We start from the raw sequence: 19603 nt of genomic DNA on the forward strand, positions 1-19603 counted from the left end.
ACCGATGACGAGGCACAACCACAAACCAGAAGCCAGACCACAGCTGCATCATTAGCCACTTTAAACACCTCCAATCCATACATGAAGCAAACTGACACCCTCCATGAAGAGGAGGCACGACCACGAACGTGAAGCCAGAAAATAGCAAGGCAGCCCAAAATCTTAAACCCTCTGCAACTCAGACTAACCTGAGCACAACCAAACAGAACACTCCCCCAGCCAATCAGAGCACAGCCAAGCCCCTAACCATTCAGAACACACCTCCACCCAATCAGAACACAGCCCAGCTCCCACCCAATCAGTTCATACCCCCCCTGGCAGTTAAAAGGAAGAACAGCTAAGAACCCACACACATTGCTGCTCGAAGCACGAAGCTGAAAACGCCAGCCTGAAGATGACGAATGGGACTTCATCGAAACGTCGCCAAGACACTTCCAATTTTACGCGGGAGAAAACCTGAACAACCAAAGACCTACATACATACATACATACATACATACATACATACATACATATATATATTAGATATCTATACAGTTAGTAAACAAGATCCATTGATACGCTAATCATACAAAATATGTATTATTTTTATTTGTGTATAATATCATTCAGTTTTCAGTCTCTGGGTCCAGCTTACCATTTTCCCAATTGAGGAACTTCAAGGGGGAATTATCAGACCACTGCCAGCCCCCATTGAGGTCCAAATCATTAAGCCCAATCCAGAGTGTGGAACCATATCCTGTCAGCAGTCCTGGTGTAGTCAGAGAAAGATAGAAAGTCACAGAATCAGATCTTCTACCGTAAGTCATAGAATCAGATCTTCTACCGTAAGTCATCCTAAGCCAGTGGTGGCGAACCTATGGCATGCGTGCCAGATGTGGCACTTAGAGCCCTCTCTGCGGGCACCTGCACCATTGCCTCAGCCCCACTTCCCCCTGTGGCCCCCTTTTCATCAGCAGGCCCCCCGAAGGAGAGTTGCCCCTGAGCCCAGCCAGCACAGAGCCAAGGATATGGCAGCCAGGCAGCAGAGACAAGACTATGCCCTTACACCCCATTGCATGCAGTTGATGCTACAGGGCGCAGGTGTAGCTGCCATGGCACTGCTGGGCCACCTGGGCAGTCAGCGGGCTGTGGAAGTGGTGGCTGGCCCTGCGGGTGAGCAGAGCAGGGGGCGGAGCACGGCAAGGGGTGGCACGGGGGTGTAAGGTGGGGGCGGGGTGGTTTTTGGGTACTCAGTCTCTAAAAGGTTCGCCATCACTGTCCTAAGCCATAATGGCACCCACCAACATTCTTTTCTACACATTCTTGTTAAACCATGGTAATAGTCAATTACCCATTACACACCAAGCATAAACTAGTCTTCTCTGAATCTCTTCTCTTCTGAGCCATCCATTTGCACTGAACAGCTTTCTTTTACAATATTCATATTGCATAGTCAAATATTTTATATATAGGTATATAATGATAATTTCTCTGTATTGATATTCATTCTATCAAAATACTGAAGAACACCCAACAAACAACCACTATTGGAAAGCTTATATTAGTCATATAGGTGAAAGAATGGTAAACATATCAGTCTGCAGAGCAAAACATTTTTCCATCCCGCTTACTAAGAGAACCTGTTTCAAATATAGATTTCCAATGCTTACCATTGATGTAGGTCTGTTCATGAATTGCAGTGATACTAAGCAAGCTGGCTCCCTGCTGCTCACAGCTCTTTCCGGCCTCCTGCCAAGACAGGGTGGACTGGAAGTTAAACTGATAGCAGCTATTGGTGAGTTGGTCTCTATCCCAAAATGTATCACAGTCATTGCCTACGAGGGCAGGAGAAAAAGGAAGTTACTTCACGTTAACACAATAAGTCGTCACCTTAGTTAGCAAATGGATTCAAACCAGTTATACATTCATTCTACAGCTTTTTAAGTTGTGTGGCCAGGGTTGCCTAGGGAATAATCATGTGAAAGAAGAAAAGAAGAGAATGCAAGGTGGATTGAGAAGACAAAATGCAATCTAGTTTTCATAAAGATTGCAGCAACTGCATAGAAAGATACATTTCTTGAATGCTGAATTTGATATTAAGCTTTCATTGTTATCATAAGACATATAGGTGTGGAGGAATTTGCACGCGCAGCAAACTGCCATGCTTCCCCCCCCCCACAAACCTCATAACCTTTTGATACCCTTTGTCCCAAGGAAGCAGTCAAAAGATCACCCCCTCTTGATTTAATATCTTACCTACCTAAACAGATAATATGCTTAGTTCCTTCCCTTATCTCTTCCCATCTTTATCTCTTCCTGTCTTTCATCTACCTGTATTTGTCTTTACCTGATCTCTGACCATGTAATATGTTACTAGAAAATAATTGCTTATATGAAGGAATTTTTCAATTACTTTATGTCAACAGCTAAAGGTTAAACTTCTAAATGTAAAATGTCAGCAGTTAATGGCAAAGTCTATGTATGTAAAAAGTATATAAGAAGGAATAAACTCAGAGTTTGTCAAGCTGTGTCCTGCAGCTTCAAACCTCTGCTCAAGACATGCCTGTGTCTTTTTCTTAGCATCCTACATCTGGCGCCCAACGTGGGGCAGCCCTCCCATGGAGCAACTGGGACAGCCCCCCCTTCCGAGGGAGCAACAGCCAACTTACTTACCAGCGTCTGGAATAGACCCCTAAGTGCACTTTCGTCCTACGGGACCCCTCAGTGGTAAGTAAGGGTTGCAATCTATCTCAGCACCAGCAAAGGAACTCAGATTCCTGTTACACACATCAGGCATGAAAACGCCTGATGCAGACAAAAGGAAGCTGATGGGTGAGGTAGGGAAACATTCCTCTTGATATCCTAAGCGCTGGACGCTTAGGTTACAAGATTGGGAAAAAAATAGGGCATACTTTACATCTTGAATCTTGGGCTCCAGTACAGGTATTACATCAATGCAATCAAGCAGTGGAAAAATTTGGCTCAGATGCTTCAGCAGGGTAACAATTAACTACAAGCCCCACACCTGATTAGGATCAAAGTAAAAACTGTGCCTCCGAAAGCATCTTTAATTGGATTTTCAGCTCCTTCTGAAGAGGCTAATTCTTTTGCCTCCTTACAGCCACCATACACCCCCATAAGGAAAATATTAGAGGAACAATCTTGAAATAGAAAAAATATATATGGGGAATGGTCAGAGGAATTTAAAGAAACAAATTAAATTAAAATGTACTCCTCTGCAATGTGTTTTGAACAATTGGGATGTTTTGAAACTTCAAGTAGCTGTTAAGTTTAACCCTGTCAGACAATGTCTGATGGTGCTTTGTGTTGATGTGTAGAAGTATAAATAATCTTTAACAAGACAACACTGAAAAATTTTGTAAACCTCCGGCTGGCTAGTTTATCTGATAACAACTAAAGCCACGGAAGAAAAAGAAAAGAAAATTCAAAGAACTGAAAGCAAGTTTTTTTTTCTTTTTTCCCCTTTTAATCTGGCTCTATTCAATTCCCTTTTGTCAAGAGGTAAGGAGAGGAGGCTGCTACATTTCCCTCACCCTTCACACCTTCAATATTCCTTTTAGTCTTTCCCCAATGTCTTTTGAAATTGCTGGGATAAGTTGGAAGTAACCATAAATGTTCTCCTCCTTTTTAATTAAAAGGGGAGGCCTGTTTTAGCCTCAAACCCCAAATTGATGTGTCTTTTGTTTATGTATATGTGTGTATATGTGTATATGTGCGTGTGGCCACCCAGAACATTATGCTTGGGCTTGGAATGGTGAGAAAAATAGGAGATGATTAAAAGGGCCCTATTTAAAAAACAAAAACAAAACATATTTGGTTGGAATCATCTCATGATTTTTCTCGCTTTTTGCAGGACAAGCCATATGTCTAAATCAATGTTGTTTTATTGGTATTTGTATATATATATGTTTGTCTGTGTTGTTCTGTGTTATTTCCAAGACTTGGAAGAGGGTCAAACCCTCTCTGATAACAACAATACAAAAAGACCTTATTTAAAAATAAATAGTTTGCCTGGAGAAAGTATAAAATGAAATGTTTGTATGTGGAATTATTTATACAAGCAGTTAGAATGAAAATGAATGAATTAATTTGTTGATACCTGAGTCTGTGTGTTAGCCCTCAAACCCCACCCCAACCCTCTCTCTCCCAGGTTGTAAAAGAAATAAAAAACTGCAGATTTTATTGTTGTAATTGAAAAGTAATAGTAAGTGTTTGCATGGAAAATGCATGTCAAGGAGAGAAAACTAATTTTTAGTGGTGAAAAGTTTGTAACAAAAAACTTTTCCTGTCTCTTTTGTTTTTCAACTGGCTGTGTTGCTTTAAGAGCAAGAGAGACAGAAAGAGGGGGGGGGAGAAAACTGTTCGTTTTAAACTTTTTTTTTCCTTCTCTGCTAAGAATTCCAGTTTGCGAATGGAGATGAAATTTAATCCCCGCTCTTGCAATTTCAGCTAGCAAAACTTAAGTTTTGTAAATATTTAACCTACTTAATAGAAATTTGTTTGCATCTTTGATTAACTTGGAATTTAACTTATTGACCAAAGGAAAACAACCTGGAGATCTCATTTGTAGTTCCACTTGCAGCATTTACCACAGTTGAGCAAATTAAGTACTTGAGTACTCAATTTGTGGACAGAATTCCACATAGGAATTGTCACTTAACACTTTTGATATTTCTTACTAGTAAGATACTTACAGGAATATTAGCTGTGTTAGAAGCGCAAAAAATATATTGTATTGAATGGCTTTACTTATCCCATCCCAAAATGTTTCATCTTTTATCCAGGCTGTTGCTGAAATAACCTTAGGACACAATCAAGCTTGTCCTTGAAATGGGACTGATTTAATTAATATTGTTATTCCTATCCCAAAATTTGATTTTCAATTTTATTTTCAGAATAACTTATCTCTTCAATGCTGACTATATAGGCTGTATTTTATATCATCTGCCTACACTGCAGTGCAATCCTCATCACAACGCTCAGAATTATCTGCTGCTATTTTAGCTTTCCACACCTTTTCTCAACAGACTTTTAACCTAATCTCTGATTCTCATTATGTGTGCCAACTTATTTTTAATCTTACAGGTGCTTACATCATGCCCAGGATCGACCCCAATCTTATGGCTTTGTTTTTAACTTTACAGCAGCTATCTTTTGTTTCTCACATATGTATCGGTCCTTTAAGGACTGCCTTCATAAACAAATAAAAAAGGAGGGATCAAGGGTACCTAATTTGGCATGGATAAATAATCGAGTCAATAAAGTCCTAATAACTTTAAATCAGCTAAATATTTCTTTTCAAAAAACTACTGCCTACCAGCGTCATTTTCAGCAGAAAGCTGTGCTTCCTAATCCATTGGTACGTTATCGGCAATTGTCTGATAAAACCTGGTTAGATCCAATTCCCTTACTAACTTGGGGGCGAGGCTATGCTCTGTGCTTGCTCCTACAGGCCCTCTCTGGATTCCAGCCCAGTGTGTGCAACCAGCCAAAGATGTCATGGCATCAAGTCCAGAACCCAATACTGGAAATGAAGCAGGTGATTCTTCAGATAGCACAACGTCCCTTTTGCTCTCACCATCGCAGTTGACCAACAACCTGGGGCGATGTGAAGAACCTAACATCCAAAGTGCAGGAGATTCTGAGGCAACAGGGAAAAGAACCTACACCAGAGAATTTATGCGCTGCCACATTTGTGGTTTTGACTGCAAATTCCTTAGTCATTCTTTGCCTCTCTTTCCTTCTTAATTGCTGTGTGGGGGCTCAAGCTCTTCCATCTCATCCTTTAGAATCACGGATGAAATATAATATTTGGGTGCAATTAGCTAATGTAACACAAGTGACAGACTTTTGTATTTCTGAATCATATGACATGGAAAATCTACTCTCTACCTGTCTTATACCTGTGTATGTCCCAGCTTCAGTTTATTTGTTATTTCAATGTTTCTGATCAATCTGGCGTTATTCAAAAGCAAATTAATGTTTTACATAATTTGGCTTCTGATTTAAAAATTGATACCTTAGGAAATTGGTGGAGTGCTCTATGGTCATGGCTTCCCATTGGCCTTCTTGGAAAGATTGTTCAATATCTCATTATAATAGTTGCTATCCTTATCAGCTGTTGTTGTTTATTTCAATGTCTTTTTTCTTTACTTAATAAGATGTCTTGCAATCTTCCATACTAAGCTAAGACCCACTAACTACTCCTGCTTAAAATGTCTTCATTAATAAAATAAAGGAAAGTGAGTTGTGGAGGAATTTGCACACGCAGCAAACTGCCATGCTTCCCCCCCCCCCACAAACCTCATAACCTTTTGATACCCTTTGTCCCAAGGAAGCAGTCAAAAGATCACCCCCTCTTGATTTAATATCTTACCTACCTAAACAGATAATATGCTTAGTTCCTTCCCTTATCTCTTCCCATCTTTATCTCTTCCTGTCTTTCATCTACCTGTATTTGTCTTTACCTGATCTCTGACCGTGTAATATGTTACTAGAAAATAATTGCTTATATGAAGGAATTTTTCAATTACTTTATGTCAACAGCTAAAGGTTAAACTTCTAAATGTAAAATGTCAGCAGTTAATGGCAAAGTCTATGTATGTAAAAAGTATATAAGAAGGAATAAACTCAGAGTTTGTCAAGCTGTGTCCTGCAGCTTCAAACCTCTGCTCAAGACATGCCTGTGTCTTTTTCTTAGCATCCTACATATAGGTAGTCCTTGCTTAACAACCCTAATTTGTCCCAGAACGTCTGTCATTAAGCAAAGGGGTGATTAGGGAAAACTTCATGGGCCTGCACTGCTTAGGAATTGTTTTGGTAATCCTGGTTATAGTCATTAAGCAAGAACTGGTGCCATTTTTAGGCAAGAACTACATGCTTCTCCTGGCTTGCAGGAATTGCTGTCTCTGTCCTACTGCATTTTCCTCTGCCAGGCCCAATGAGCATCCTTCGGCAGACAGGCTCTTCCCTCCTACCACGCTTGCCTCCAACTCCCCCCCTTCATCCCCTCATCTCTGCCCTTTTGGCCACCTTGCACTCCTCTATCACCATCCACTATTTGCTTGCCACTCCCAGCTGCATCCAGCTGACCTTCGTCCCTGCTAAAGATGCTGCTGGCCTCTGTGACATGACACCTCAGGAGACCTAAAGGAAGGAGGGGGATGGGCAGTGAAGTGGGAAGCAGAAGGGCAGCAGAGAGGCAGGGGTGACAGAGTGCAAGGCAGCCAAAAGGACAGGAATGGGAGGGAGATTGATGGGTGACAAGAGTTGTATGCTGTGATCATAAATGCATTCTGCCAAGTGCCCAAATTTTGATCATGTGACGGTAGAGATGCTGCAATGGTTGTAACTGTGAGGACTGGTAATATAATTACCATTTATTCAATATTGTCATGACTCAGAACAGTTGCTGAACAAATGATCATTAAGTAAGGACTACAATAAGAGTTCAGTTGGAATAGTGATTAAAAAGTAACCAATCTTCACATTTATCACCTTGGCAAGTCTGTAAACCAATGGAAAATTGAAATAAGATTGTAAGCACAGTTGCAGTTTCATTTAGTGGCTGCTTCGATTAGCAACCATGTTTCCATTTCCAATTGCAGTAATAAATAACAATTATAGGTATCCCTTGACTTACAATCATTCACCTAGTGACCATTCAATGTTACAATGGCACTGAAAAAAGAGACTTATGACTAGTTTTCACACTTACTACCTTTATAGCATCCCCATGGTCATGTGATCAAAATTTGGGCATGTATATATGACAGTTGCAGTATCTCAGGTCATGTGATAACCATTCGTAACCTTCCATGCTGGTTTCTGACAAAATAATGAAGGAAGCCAGATTTCCTTAACAGCTGCATGGTTCACTTAACAACTGCTGTGATTCATTTAACAACTTTGTGGAAAAGATTGTAAAATTGGGTGCAACTCACTTAACAACTGTCTTGTTTTAGCAATGGAAATTTTGGGCTGAACTGTGGTCATAAGTTTATCTGTATATACATATGCATTTATATACACATCCTGTGTATATATAAATACCACTTTTCTACGTGTTCCATGACAAAAGTACTTAGACCATTCCACTAAATCTGCATCAAATGTATTTCATTGTTCTAGTTATTAAGGGGAAGAATCAGACATATAATGCAGGAAAAGAAAGCAACTGCTAGAGAAAAATATATACATATAATCTGAACCTATTTACAAAGTAGCAATTAAAGGCAGGAAGTATAGGAAAATAATGTAGGTAGTTAAGTTGACAGGAAAGTGAGAGGAAAGAGTAATAAAAAGAACCAGGAAAAATCTATAAAGATTTTTCAGTAGCAGAATTATTCAGGAAATCATAGCCCTAGTCTTAGAAGCTTAGCTGTGAAAAAGAGAAACCACAAAAACTCTTGTGGAATCTAGCAAAAAAAAAAAAAGAAGAAGAAGAAGAAGAACCCATTTAACTTCAACTGCACATAGTCACTTTATTCTTTTGAAAGTATTAGCCTAGGGCAGGGGTAGACAGCCTTGGCTCTTTTATGACTCGTGGATTTCAACTCCCAGAATTCCTGAGCCAGTTGAAGTCCACGAGTCATAAAAGAGCCAAGGTTGCCTACCCCTGGCCTAGGGAGTCATACGTCCACAATTCTGTAAAACCGGAAGCAGCTTACTCTTAATGGGGCAGAATCCCCATCTCTCATCTTTGCCATAATCCTGTGTGGTGGCACACCAGAGATGACCATCTCCACGTCCCATATTTGTACAGTCATGAAACCACAGATTATCGTACTTGAAGGGGATGGTGCAGGGCTTTCCATGAGAGTTGCCTTGAATAGTGTAAATTTCTGAAAAAGAGAAGAACACTATAACTCATATTTGTCCTCTGCTAGAAAAAGGAGATGTTTATAATTTTGAACAAAAGGTTTGGCAACCAACAGTTTGTGATCCAGTTTAAGATTCTATAATTCATTTATGGATAGCTATAATCAGCCTACGCTGTCTAATTTCAAATTAATCCAACACTTTTTTAATTGCTAGAAGATTGTTCCAATCCATACATGACACCCCCCCCCCACAATAGTCTCCCCACACACTCTCCAATAACATAATCTATAAATTCTGCATCAAGTGGAGAACAATACATTTAGAGAATTCAGGATTTATTGGTTGATTGAAAGAAAATTTGCTGAAAAAAATCAACTCAATCCCTGGTTGTGTTAGCAAACATACTACTTAATTAAGAAAAAAATATTTATTCCTGTCAAGAATGGTGATAGCTAAATACTGGAAAAGTAACTCCTATAATTCTGTTTATGATTTAGCAGTATCTGAACAATTAATAGTTCTCAGAAAGCTTCCCATGTTCATCTTTTCTGAAAACAATCTTTTAAGGAACTTCAAAAATTATCCAGTTTAATTACTGTTATATGTGATAAAAATTGGTTAGACTAAGATGCCACAAAACTATGTTTGTGTTAATAGGTGGATTATAGATCACAGTAGATTAATACAAATGCAATTATATGAGATTGATTCTTTGAAACATAGTTCTCTATATTCAAAGACAATGAAGGGCAATGAAGATTCTCCATATATTCTTTAGGAAAAAAATATACATATCTGTCTTATCAATTATAAGTTATAATTCCATACATATTACTAAAATGCTCTTATCCAAATTTGTTTTGCTTATTCATTTTTCATACTGCAAAATCAGTTTTAAAATTCTGCATTAGGATTGCCCAAATCCTAGACTGAGAGAAAGTAAATCCAAACTAAATAAATCTGCATTTATACATTTGTTTTGGAAAATATTTAGACTAGTGAATTTGCAATTTCTGGGTTCACTTTTTGGTGTCAGAGACTTCATGAAGTATTGTTAATCTTCTATTTATCTTAAGAGAAACTTTATTTTACTGTTCTAATACAAGCTATACATCTTGGCATTGTCAAATAACTAATTCTGTGCAACTGTAAAACTATAAATATGCACAAAGGTCTGCTGACAAAGTTTTGGATCCTGACTATATTACTCACAAGTCCCACCATTCAGATAAATTAGTAGCATTCAGATCATTTGAAATCAAATTATTCGTTGAATATTCTATTCTGAATATTCTATTTAGAACATTCTATTTAGACTGAATTTAGTATAATAGCTGAGCCTGGACTGAAATCAGAGCAGAAACCACTACTTCATCATACAGCTGTTTCTCATACAAGCTGAAGCTCATTTTTGAAAGGTAAGAGATATTCAGAATGAATGGTGGTTGATGGCTTTGGAATTCATCCATCCTTTGAAAAAATGGAAATCTAAATTGTAGTAAAAATCTTGAAATAGCAGATTGAATCTTTATATGTACTTTGGAAAACAGTAAAAATTTCTAATACTATTGTACAATTTATTTATTCAAGTTGATTTGGGGACAATAGATGAAACCTATGAAATGAATAGTAAGAATCTTAGTGTATCTATGGTACACTATCAAAATTAGAATATAACAAGGTAGCCAATATTTTTAAAGTATTATTTCAACAGATTTATAATATGATTGGTAGAATTTAGGAACAAACATTCTTAATTTAATTCAAATCTCTGTTGAAGAGAATAGTTGGAATTGATGATGAATTCTCCTTTCATTTCAGTTTGAAAAATGAATGAAAACAGGCAGGAGATTGTATTGTTTTGTATTTAGTTTTCTTAGGAAATCTATGATCAGAGAAATGGCAACTTTTCTATATTTGCTTTCTAAGGTTTTATAATGAACTATCAACAAATATTGCTCATAATTAGATAACTAAAGTGAATAGGACCAAAGCGGACTGAAAGCAACTTTCCTCATGTAAGAATTTACTATATAAACTAATAATATTTTGTTATAACAACCAATACAGATTACCTTTACTAAAAAAATTAAGTAGGAGATTATCATCTAAGTCAGATACTGGGGATTGGCTGCCTATATTGCTGAACTGCAATTCCCAATAACTTCCCAATTCCTGCAGGGCTAAAATTAAGGGATTTTGGGAACATCCAGAAGCCCAGAAATTACCCTTTAATTGCTATAGCAATGATCTGATAATGCTTGGGCAATCAAAGTTTAATGCTGCCTATCACCATCTTGCTCTACTTTCAAGATGCAAAGGCAGCTAGCTGGTTGCCTATTGGAAGAAAAATGCTAAATTACATAACTTGAACTCATAAGATGTACTACTATTAGTCGTAATCATGAGAGTCATTGATATCTGTTAATATTTTTGCTAATAATTTTAATAAAAAGATCTAAAAATATTAAATTTGGATAGTGCAGAATAAAATTTTAATTATGAGATTTGCAATGATAAGAGACAACATCATTAATTTTCAGTCTTCTAATGTGGGTTTTACCAGAGTATGGCCTGGAGCACAAATCTTCATCCTGGCCATAGATCTTCCATTGGCCTCCATGAGCCTGGTCACCTCTCTCAGCTGGTGTCAATGACCAGTTCCCCAACCTCGAGCTCAAATACTGGGAAAGCTGGTCCCCTAGACTCCGACAATTCCACCGCATGTTAACGGATTCACGGTCACATTCATAAGTGGCCAATGCATGGGTGGTGGCACTGCTGTTTGCAGATTTCCAAGAGACTCCCAAGCACTGCATGTTTCCGATGTTGAAAAGCCGATTCCTGGAAACCCATTTCCACTTCTGAGCATGAAGACTTGCATTACAGATCTTAGAAATTTTCACCAAAGAGTCCTTTGTTTCCAAGCAGCTCTGCAGACCACTGTTATAGATGAGAAATATCCCAGAATCTGAGAAAATACAAATAAACAACAACAAATATTACTTTAGCTACTGAAGGTTCTCTCTCAAAAGCTCTGCATGTTGGAGATTCAACAAGCAAATAGCAAGAACTATTTAATGAAAGCTGGGATATATCATGGTTGATGTATTTACAAATAGCCCGAAAGATAAACTCAGATCTCAAAAAGGAAACAGGGATATTAAGGAAAAAATGTGAAATTCATACAAAATCAGCAGTATCAGTTAGGATACTTATATATAAACATTTACCTAATATGACAGAGAAACAGAACACAAACAAAATATGTGTGGGAAAATGGATGAAAATTTTCAAAGAAGCAGATACCATAGAACAATGGAAAGAATTATGGAATAATCTATAAAACTCACATCAAACCATAATTTCAAAGAAAATTCACACACACATACACAGATTGGTCAGAGTTTCAACCAAAAACCATGCAGTTCATCTTCACCTAGTATTGATCACTTCTTTATCTTTCTTGCTCTTTTCTCCAGCATTTCTGCTGATATTACAAGTTCCTTCATTTCAGCATTTTTTCCTTCACCTCCTCCTTTATTCAAGCTACATTCTCGTATTTCTTTGGGTTGCCTATCTATCTGCTGATTTATAATTTCCAATGTTTCATTGATCTTCCTTGTCTGTAGGGCTGTTTCCAAAGGAGGCAGAGGAGGAGAGGTCCCGGGTCGTATGGAATGAAGGAACTGGATGAGGCTGTCGGCAGGCCCAGAGGAAGAGAGGCTCTTGGAGGAGTTGATAGCGGCGGCAGCATGCTCCAGGGGCGAAAAGAAGCAAGGCCTCTTTTAGGGAAAGGTGGAAGAGTCAGGATCAGAAAAAAGAAAGGAGGCGAGGTTGTCATGCAGGAATACAAGCTAATTTGAGGGCTAATCCACATGGAGCTCCATTTCCATCTGTCCTATTTGCCGTTGTTCACTTCTTAGAGACTAAAATGGACGATCTAAACTTGAGCTGGCCATGAACAAGGAGTGTATATCAGAGGTAGTGACCCTTTGAGAGCTGTATATAACGAATTTCATTTTGATGTATGCCGATTGGTGTACATTCAAAATGACAATAAAATTATTATTATTATTGATCATCGCACAGTCAGCCAGATGTTCAGACTGAATTTGGCATTCTGTCTACCTATCGAGTCCTTACCCAGGACCTGGGATAGGCAGATGTGGATGTTTGATGTATTACAGATATCGTCGCAGGATGGAAGCAGTTCCTAGTAAGGCCAGTTCCATTGGCATTGACTAATAGCGAATTTGTCAATGCCAATGGTGTTCAAGTGGTGCTCCAGTTGTTTTGGGATTGCTCCCAAGGCGCCTATGACTATTGGTACTACCCTTGCTTGCTTTTGCCACAGTCTTTCTATTTCTATTTGTAGGTCTTTGTATTTTGTTATCTTCTCCAGTTCTTTCTCTTCTATTCTGCTGTCTTCAGGCACTGCCACATCCACTATCCAGACTTTTTTGTCTTATCAACAATTGTTAAGTCTGGGGTGTTATGTTGCAGGTGCTTGTCTGTTTGAATTCTGAAGTCCCAGAGCAGTTTAATTTTATCTTTTTCTATGACTTTCTCTATTTTATGATACCACCAGTTTTTGCTTACAGGCAAATGATATTTTTTGCAGATCTTCCAATGCACCATTGTTGCTACTTTGTCATGCCGCTGCTTGTAATCAGTCTGTGCAATCTTATTGCAACAGCTTACCAAGTGGTCCACTGTTTCTTCAGCTTCTTTGCATAGGCGGCACATACTGTCTGTTGCTGTCTTCTCAATTTTGACTTTGTATGCATTTGTCCTTAAGGCTTGGTCTTGTGCAGCCAGAATTAGTCCCTCGGTCTCTTTCTTTAATTTTCCTGCTCTTAGCCATTGCCAGGTTTTATTATTATCTGCTTTCCCAGCTATTTTTTTCATGTATTGGCCATGTAGTGCTTGTCTTCCCATGCCTCTATTCTGTTCTTCATTTGGTCTTTCTTGTAGGCCAGTTTGGTCTCTCCAGTAGTCAGTAAGCCTTCCTGATATACTAATTTCAGTGCATCTTCATCATTGTTCTTCAGATATTCTTCCAAAGCCATTTTTTCTTCTTCAACCAGCTGATGTACTTGTAGCATTCCACGCCCACCTATTTGCCTTGGTAGATAAAGTCTATCAATGTCACTGCGTGGATGAAGGGCATGATTCATTGTCATTATTTTTCTGGTCTGCCTATCCATTGCTTTTAGTTCTACTTGAGTCCAATCCACTATTCCAGCTGTGTTCTAATGACTAGGATTGCCCAGGTGTTGATTGCCTTTATGGTATTTCCTCCATTGAGTTTGGACTTTAAGATCTTCTTTACTCTCTTGATGTATTCACCTCTAATCTTTTTCTTGACTTCAGTGTGCTTGATGTTGTCAGCTTGAAGGATACCCAAGTATTTGTAGTAATCTTCCTCATCCAGACTCTTAATGTTATTTTCGTGGGGCATCTTGATTCCTTCAGTTTTCACTACCTTTCCTTGTTTGATGTAAGTGTGGCACATTTGTTCAAGCCAAACTCCATAACAATATCTTGGCTATATATATGGGCAGTGTTGAGCAGCGATTCTATTTCAGATGATGTTTTTCCATACAGCTTCAGATCATCCATGTAAAGGAGATGGGATAGTCTGGCAGATGTTTTTGATGTTTGATAGCCATGTCCTGAGTTATTCAGTATTGTTGACAAAGGAAACAGTGCAATAACAAATAGTAATGGTGACAATGAATCTCCTTGAAATATTCCTCTCTTGATATTAACCTCTCCCAGTCTCTCACCATTGATCTGCAACTGTCTTCCATTGTCCCATCGATCTTTGCACAAATTTTCTGATGTTTCTACTGACTCCTGTTGATTATCCAGTCATGTGGCAGAGAGTCAAATGCCTTTTTGTAGTCAATCCATGCCACATTCAGGTTGGTCTTCCATTACTATTATTATTATTATTATTATTATTATTATTATTATTATTATTATTACTACTACTACTATTACTATTATTGATCATCGCATAGTCAGCCAAATGTTCAGATTGGATTTGGCATTTTGTCTACCTATCGAGTCCTTACCAAGGACCTGGGATAGGCAGATGTGGATGTTTGACGTTATTACAGATATCGTCGCAGGATGGAAGTGGTTCCTAGTAAGGCTGCCATTTGCAATTGACTAATGGCGAATTTGTCAATGCCAGTGGTGTTCAAGTCATACTCCATATGTTTTGGGATTGCACCCAAGGCGCCTATTACTATTGGTATTACCCTTGCTTGCTTTTGCCACAGTCTTTCTATTTTTATTTGTAGGTCTTTGTATTTTGTTATCTTCTCCAGTTCTTTCTCGTCTATTCTGCTGTCTCCAGGAACTGCCACATCCACTATCCAGACTTTTTTGTCTTTCTTATTGACAATTGTTAAGTCCGGGATGGTATGTTACAGGTGCTTGTCTGTTTGAATTCTGAAGTCCCAGAGCAGTTTAACTTTATCATTTTCTATGACTTTCTCTATTTTATGATCCCACCAGTTCTTGCTTACGGGCAAATGATATTTCTTGCAGATCTTCCAATGCACCATTGTTGCTACTTTGTCATGCTGCTGCTTGTAATCAGTCTGTGCGATCTTCTTGCAGCAGCTTATCAGGTGGTCCACTGTGTGCTGTTGTTGTTGTTATTATTATTATTGATCATTGCACAGTCAGCCAGATGTTCAGACTGGATTTGGCATTTTGTCTACCTATCGAGTCCTTAACAAGGACCTGGGATAGGCAGATGTGGATGTTTGATGGTATATTACAGATATCATTGCAGGATGGAAGCAGTTCCTAGTAAGGCCGCCTTTTGCAATTGACTAATAGAGAATTTGTCAATGCCAATGGTGTTCAAGTGGTGCTCCAGTTGTTTTGGGATTGCACCCAAGGCGCCTATGACTATTGGTACTACCCTTGCTTGCTTTTGCCACAATCTTTCTATTTCTATTTGTAGGTCTTTGTATTTTGTTATCTTCTCCAGTTCTTTCTCGTCTATTCTGTCTCCAGGCACTGCCATGTCCATTATCCAAACTTTTTTGTGTTTTTTATTGACAATTGTTAAGTCTGGTTGTTGTTGTTCTTGTTGTTATTATTATTATTATTACCCAGTGGAACAACCTGCCTCCAGAAGCGGTGAATGCTCCAACACTGGAAGTTTTTAAGAAGAGACTGGACAGCCATTTGTCCAAAATGGTATAGGGTTTCCTGCCTGAGCAGGGGGTTGGATTAGATGATCTCCAAGGTCCCTTCCAACTTTTTATTATTATTATTATTATTATTATTATTATTATTATTATGGATTGGGCATTCTATGGTGTTCTTGTTCTTCAGCTTTTCATTTGTTGTAACTTGCTTGCATCTGATCTCAGAGTGCTGATCTTATTTTCTAACCTGACTTCCATTTTGGATTTTTTTTTCTTGTTTGTTGATTTTGCATCCAAGAGCTTCAGTTGTAACTGCTGCTGTGCAGTTAGTTTGTTAGTTTTCTCAGTTAGTTTTTTGAAGTGGTGCTTATATTTCATACTATAGTACTGGCATCTTTTAATATCTGTGCTAGCTATGGTTTTTTTATAACATGATTCAATGCAGGCAACCTTATTCTGTTGTTTTTGTGTGGTTCTAGATGCTCAATAATTTTTCATTTCAATGCCTCTTGTTTTTTAGTTACAGGAATTTGTTCTTTCTGAACTGAAAATATAGGCAAACCTATGGCACGGGTGCCAGAGGCAGCACTCAGAGCCCTCTCTGTGGGCACACACACCATCGCCCCAGTCCTAGGCCTTCAGCTGGGTTTTATAAAACCTTTTCATTTAAGGCCTCCGCCACCATGTGCAAAAAAAAAAAAAAAAGGTTCAATCAGTCAATTTCAACTTCTCACGGGAAAAAAAAGATCTTGCAAAGTTGGAATTGATTGATTGAACTTTTTAGTCCCACCCAGTCTGCCATTATCACCGCAGCTACGGCCACCCAACTGGCAACACCCAGCCAATGGGGCACACCCACCCGGCACTCGACGATGCATAAGTGGGTTTTGGGTTGCAGTTTGGGCACTCAGTCTCTAAAAGGTTCGCCATCCGGTATAGGAGATGGTGCTCGGTTTGGAAATGAAAATGGTTCAATAGCAATGCTGGCTTCCTCTGGTACTGACTCCCTCTGATTTGTCTCTATTATCTAAGCTACTTCTAGCTTTGATTTTGCTCTTGCAATTCTTGCAGTTCTATTTCTAGGAATACTTTCTTTCATATTATATATCAACATTGAGCTGCTAGCTTATGTATTTTTTCTGGATGATGTTCTTTCCAAACTGGTGTTTTCTTTTCAGATATCTTCTTCTCGTTGCACTTGGTTTCTAATAGCAAATAATTATTTCTTTGTTTTCAATCACTGTATATTTGCAACAGGTAAGCCATTTTTTTCAGCTAGTCCTTTACTTCTGGCCCTGGATTCATGGCTAACAGTCTCGAGTCCTGTGTCTCACTTGTCACTAGATGTTCAGAAATTCCTACACGCAGCATGGCCCATGTTGCCCCAGGCAATGACTGATCTGGAATAGTTTTCTTTAACTTATGTATCTTCATATTGTTTATGTAAGAGACGCTCTTCACCTGACTCCTCCAGAATGATTGAACTTATGGCATAGCTCTCATCTTCCTCAGGGCCCCAAAATTATATCAAAGTAATGCCTCATTGGAGGTTACTATTATGGTTAGTTGCACAGTCATCCAGAAGTTTAAACTAGATTTGGCATTGTTACCCACCTATCAAGTCCTTTCCAAGAACCTGGAATCAGCAGATATTGTTGTTTGATGGTATTAAAGATATAGTCACAGGATGTAAGTTGCTCCAAATAAAGCTGCCTTTTGCAATTGATTGATGGTGATTTTATCAATATTTTTGGAGTTCAAGTGGTACTCCAATTGTTTTGGGATTGCATCCTAAGTGCCTATTACTACTGGTATTGTCTTTACTTTCTTTTGCCAGTTGTTTTATTTCTATTTGCAGATCTTTGTATTTGTGATTTTCTCTAGTTTGTTCTCTTTTCTTCTGCGGTCTCCAGGAACTACATCTACTATTCACACATTTTTGTCTTTCTCAACAATTGTTAAATCTGGGGAGTTATATGATAGGAGTTTGTTTGAATTTTAAGGACCCAGAGCACATTAGCTTCTTCATTTTCTATTTCTCCCACCCGGCAAGAAGTATTTATTGCAAATATTGCAATGCATCATTTTTCTACTCGTGCAGATTTTTTTATACTTGTGCAATCCAAGATTTTGGGACATAGATCCCATTGTATCGATAACCTCTGGGAATATGATATGCCATGATCTTTCAATTTTGATTTCCAGAGCTTGATTCTTTGTGGTATTCTCCAATTCTTTTACTTCTGTTCCATTATCCCTGCTATTGCCACATCAATTATCTACATTTTTTTCTTTTCAAAGACAGTTATATCTGGTGTTTTATGAACAAGACATTATCAGTCTGTACTCAGAAATCCTGCAATATTTTAATCTGCTCATTTTCCAGCCTCAGGTAGTCATAATTTAATCTGCTCATTTTCAACTATGGATCGTCCTCATTTAATGATTGGTCACTTAGCAACCATTCAAAGTTGTGACAAACTGTTCAGAGCTACTTACAACCCATTTTTGAAGTTTCAATGGGCACATAATCCCCCCCCCACACACACAGTCACAGGATCACATTTTGAATGCTTTGCAACTGGCCCGCATTTACAGCTTTTGCAGCATACCATAATCAGGTGACTGTGATTTCTGGTGTTTTTTGCCCATTTCTGGCGTTTACTTCTAGTTTCCAGCAAAAAGCTGGAAACAGAGTGCCACATTCACGTATGACCACTGTAAAAAAGATTGTAAAATGGGGAAGAGTCACATGATTTACTACCATAATTTTGGGCTCAATTATAGTCATAAGTCAAGGAGTATCTATACTTTTTCAACTCTGCGTTCCCAACAATTTTTCATTACTGATATATAATAATTTTACAGCGGTTCCACTGAATCGTTTTGGCAACATTATTTGTATCAATTAACGAGATCTTACACAAGTTGAGCAAATAATCTACTGTTTCTCCTGATTCTTTGCATAATCTGCATTTTCAATCATTTGATGATTTTGCAGTTCTGGTCTTGATTGCATTAGTTTGCTCTTGTGCAGCCAAAATCGAGCTTTCATATATATTTTTTTAAGTTGTAAGCCATTGCCATGTTTTATCTTTATTCTTTTTCTCTTCAAATTTCTGTAGAAATTGACCATGTAATTTTCCATGTTACATTCTCTGTTTGTGTTTTTATTATATTACATTATAATGATCACTTTTCATTTCCTGTACATTTAGTAAATTCTAATTTTTGTCTTGTATCAATGGTTGCTTATATTTGCTATTATTTGTTATCATTGGTCACAGTGTTGTTGTTTTTTTTCCCTACTTTTTAGGTATTTTGTCTTTTGTTAAAACAATATGCCAGGCGCAAGTACCAGGAATAGGGGTTGAGTTTAAAGCACTCAAGAGTTTATTACATGTTACCTATATACAAGAATTTCAAACTGATGATGGATTTGACCCCACTTTCAGAGTCCACCTGGTCATTGCCTACACAATATATATAGCTCACAACTGAACTATAGAATCTTTGGTGTTCTCTGAGGTTAGCTGTTTGTTTGCAGACATTTCATTACCCAACTGGATAACATCATCAGTCTTACTGAATATGGAGTC

At 38.2% G+C, this 19603-nt stretch overlaps 1 protein-coding gene across 1 annotated transcript; it reads right to left on the reverse strand.

Moving 5' to 3' along the window:
- Nucleotides 1–608: 608 nt before the first annotated feature.
- Nucleotides 609–11962, reverse strand: LOC120316144 (C-type mannose receptor 2-like). Its single transcript, XM_039361399.1, has 4 exons — nucleotides 11390–11962; nucleotides 8673–8846; nucleotides 1653–1817; nucleotides 609–751 (listed from the first exon to the last, which is right to left on the reverse strand). Exons 1-4 carry the CDS (start codon nucleotides 11643–11645, stop codon nucleotides 609–611), a joined length of 738 nt encoding a protein of 245 aa, XP_039217333.1. The 5' UTR covers nucleotides 11646–11962.
- Between the last annotated feature and the right edge of the window lie 7641 nt (nucleotides 11963–19603).

Source organism: Crotalus tigris, unplaced genomic scaffold (assembly GCF_016545835.1).
Source record: "Crotalus tigris isolate CLP2741 ecotype Arizona unplaced genomic scaffold, ASM1654583v1 scf7180000019261.33174, whole genome shotgun sequence".
Classification (NCBI taxonomy): domain Eukaryota; kingdom Metazoa; phylum Chordata; class Lepidosauria; order Squamata; family Viperidae; genus Crotalus; species Crotalus tigris.